The sequence below is a fragment of the Tuber melanosporum genome (assembly GCF_000151645.1).
Source record: "Tuber melanosporum whole genome shotgun sequence assembly, scaffold_17, strain Mel28".
Taxonomy (NCBI): domain Eukaryota; kingdom Fungi; phylum Ascomycota; class Pezizomycetes; order Pezizales; family Tuberaceae; genus Tuber; species Tuber melanosporum.
In genome coordinates, this window is record NW_003298830.1 from 534,471 (window position 1) to 538,381 (window position 3,911).

Sequence of the window (3,911 nt, forward strand, 5' to 3'; positions counted from 1 at the left end):
TTTGGCGATGGGTATCCGGAAACGGGGGGTTCTCGAATCTGTATGGGCGCTCTGGTGCGCAAGGAATTTTTTTCTTTTCTTTTCCCATAATATTATTATATTTTGCTTTGTCCCTGTTTCCGGCCACTTGTCGCCTGGGACAAGTAGCTTAGGGCCCTGGTAAACATGTTCCCTCCATTCCGTCTGCGTTATATTACAAATCCAGCGGTTCGCAGCGCAATGCCGACCGTCCAGGTACCGGGTCCTCGATTCGATGGATATCCTAATTTGAACTATCGCCGTGGTTGGAGGGGGACCAATGCTCCGGATCGTCTGGTTCGGTGGTGTTGGTATAGTAAATTTGATTGAACGTAGAGTACTGTACGGAGCCAAAAACCCACTGACCCCAACATTGTCTGCTAATCCGGGCCCCAACTGGTGTTCGAAAAATAGGGTACTGTGCCGGAATGTCATTTTGCGCCGAGATTTTTGGTGCCAGGTAACTATATCTGTTCTCTGAGATCCTAGGCCGGGCTCGCTGCGCGATAAGTAGCTATAGTATAAGTATGATGGATATATTTCCTAGTGCTATGGTGCCCTCATCTTCCCCCTCGATCCTTTGCTTTTACCTTCCAGAGGCTTCTTTAGATATTTTTGATAAGGGTTAACTTACTGGCCCGGCCGACCGCATCTGGTAAGTTTACCATACGTCACCGTACAGTAGTACCATACCGTGCGCTATGTAAACTTACAGTTGGGACCCGGGGATCCACCGGGTGACGGTCCATGAATACCGACCAAAAACCCACTCCTAATTATTATAAGGCCCCGCTCAGGATCCGCACTATCACGGCTTCGATGATATACACAAACTTATGGGAAAGATCCCGTACCAAAGCTTTGTTGGGGGAAAGAGAAAAAACCCCCCCCCCAAAAAAAAAAAAAGTCATTCATAAATACCCTAAAGTTAATTGGCTCATCGTCAAATCAGTAGCCCGGGTAGCCGTTTTAGAGCAACCTGGGAAGGGGAAACGAACTTATCGGACAATCGATTACCGATAGCTTCGTTATTATTATTACTTTTGTTCCCCCCCCCCTCCCCACCCCACCTTCTTCTAGCCTCGCCCATTTTTCCCACCTGACTTGTATTTATCGATATTGGATCTGCATGGTGCGCCGTTCGAACGGTATTCGTGCAGGGTAGGGGAAGGAATGGAATCAGTTCCACGAATTTATGATAGAAGCGGTCTAGATCGGTCGAGAAGGTAATATGTGCCTTTGGATTTACCCGCTCACCCGAACATGGCACTGTACTGTACTGTACATGTTTTATGGGCTTTCCAACTTTTTTTTGTATCTTGGCTTTAGCGCAAGGCAAGAAAAAGAAAAAAGAAAAAAAGACACCCTGAGTAAATACATCTGTGCCAACTTCGAATGCAGGCCCTTTTTTTGTCCCTCCATCCTTTCCACTCCATTCCTCGCAGGAGCTTCCCGGAGAGACCGTTCCTAGAAAGAAAGAAAAAAAGAGAAAAAAAAATATACATAGCGCCGGAAGTCAATACAGTACAGTACACCTTCCACCCATAACACCCTTTTCCCATACATAATGTTACCGGTAAAAAAAAAGCCTTCGTAAAATAGATAATAATAGATAATGGTAGGGATATAAGTAAAGCTTGAGGGGAAAAAGAAGAAGGAATAGCTCGGTATAAAGTTAGAGCGCGACAAGCTGGGAGAAGAGAAAATAGAGCGAGGAGAAGGTGGGGAAAAAATTCACTAACGCCACATAAATTCCAATAATGCCAAAGGAAAAAAGAGAGATAGAAAGACAAGGTTTAGAAGCACGAAAGTTAGTAGTGTTCCTCTAGCCCTTTATCTAGAATACCCCGATCTGTGATCACTACAATGTGCTTTTGCATCGACTTTCGCTTCGGGTATGGTGCTTCGAAGATTTCGTTGATTTCTTCAAGGGTTCTGCCCTTTGTTTCAACAAAGCTGGTAGACCATTAGCAATGATTTCCCTTCATCCTTACTAGAGAAGAAGGGGGGAGGAGGACGATGAAATGATGACTCACAAGAAGTAAATAAACGTAACCTCAAACACGTCCCAAGCGATATATACAAAGTAGAACCTCCACTTGATTCTCTCCCAGACCGTCGGGATGGCATAAGTATTGAAGAATGCCGCGACGTTGACAAACAGGTTGTACATGCCCATTCCCTTAGCACGTGTCTCGTATGCCAGACACTCGACCGGGTAGAGCGCCTGCAGCGGGGTGTAGGAGAAGGAGTACGTGATGCCAAAGATGTAGATGAAGGCGATGGCGGAACGGGAGCCATACGTGTTATCGTTCTCCTCATCCCCGTAGAGTGCGGTCAGCGTGGTGATGACTGTCCACCACACGACGAACAGGGATGTGCCGATCAGAAGGACTACTCGCCGGCCCAGTCGGTCTACAAAGCGGGCCCCAATTGTGGCCATCACGAAGGAGATCACGTTCAGAATTGCGTTGTAAAGTAGTTGCGTACGCCCGTCCTTGACTCCGATTTGGTCGAGGAGGACGGGCATGAAGTATGATACGGCGCCGTTGCCGGACCACTGGGTTTTTTGGCACCGGTTGGTTAGTCCTTTGTTTTGAAGTGTTGAGGGGGAGGGGAGCAATTGGTAGTTACCTGGCTGAAGAAGGCCATTCCAACCACGCAGGAAAGCCTCCACCATGCTGATTTGGAGTTGAAAAGATCCTTGTAATCCCACCACCTCTTGTCGGAACCTTCTGTTGCAATCTCTTCGATCATTTCTCTGTATGTTAGGAGCACAATTGGGGAGTTTCGGTCTCCCTCTCCGTGATATCGGGCCATTACTCGGATTGCCTCCTCATGGCGGTCGTTCGAGACGAGCTGCCGTAAACGTCAATTATCTTCTCTTCCCTAGAATATGAAATGGGATGCGGCTTACCCATCGCGGGGTTTCTGGGCAAAAGAGGCAACCTAACATTACTGTACCAGCTGCGATGGACTGGAACCAGAGGGGCAAGCGCCATGAGAGGTCGGATTCGATATGTTGAGTTCCGTAGAGAGTCCAAGTTGCAGGAATCTGTAACGTATCAACATTGCTTCCCAATGGTAACTCAACCGCCGTAGATGCGGATGGTAAGGGATTCCAAGCTCACCCCTCCGACAAACCAAAAGGTGTTGTAAAGACCCGTCAGCGTCCCTCTCCACGCGGGGTGAGCCATCTCTGCAACGTAGGAAGGCCCCGCAGTTGCGCATGTCGCAACACCGAACCCGAGAATAAATCTTCCTCCAGCGAACGCAAGATGGGAAGTGGAAGGAGCCTGCACGCAGGTACCCGCGATGATGATACTCGCGCCAATAAACATTCCCCATCTCCGTCCCCACCAATCGGTAAATGGACCACAGAAGAAGGATCCAATGATATTCCCAATGGTGTAGATCGAGAAAACTAATCCTGTCTCTGACCCAACAGTTTTCATCTTGAAGTAACTGTATCAAAATTCCCGTATGTTAGCCTTGTGAAATCTAGAGAGGAAAAGAAACATGACAAAAGCAGGTGGGAAGAAGACTATATCTAGAAGAAAAATAGACTAACCTCTGGTAATACTTCATGGCGTTTATTCCTCCCATCAACGATCCGTCGTATCCATTTATGCACGAATTCAGAAAGGCAATGAAGAGGAAGAAGTAGAGTTTGCACATGGTCTTTGTCCAGGGACTCGGCTTCTGTGCTATCAAAGCATCCGAAAACCCAACGTGAGCTACCGTGGTGATATGCTGTTGTTCCGCCTGTGCTGGCCCATCTATCAGGGTTGAGGTTTGATTCCTGTGATGTGCGCTCTCTAGATGACATGATTCCTCCCTCTTATGAGATGGTGCTGGCGGTCCAAAAGTTTAGCTAGCTTGCAGCCGTGCTA

General features: G+C 47.7%; 1 protein-coding gene across 1 annotated transcript; it reads right to left on the reverse strand.

Annotated features, from left to right (window-relative positions):
- Positions 1–1,829: 1,829 nt before the first annotated feature.
- On the reverse strand, positions 1,830–3,696 carry GSTUM_00005034001 (uncharacterized protein; the record flags this gene model as incomplete). The annotated part of the gene is made up of 6 exons (XM_002837018.1): positions 1,830–1,974; positions 2,055–2,578; positions 2,653–2,877; positions 2,936–3,073; positions 3,150–3,483; positions 3,590–3,696. The coding sequence occupies 6 exons, from the start codon at positions 3,694–3,696 to the stop codon at positions 1,830–1,832; spliced, it is 1,473 nt and encodes a 490-aa protein (XP_002837064.1).
- Positions 3,697–3,911: the final 215 nt, after the last annotated feature.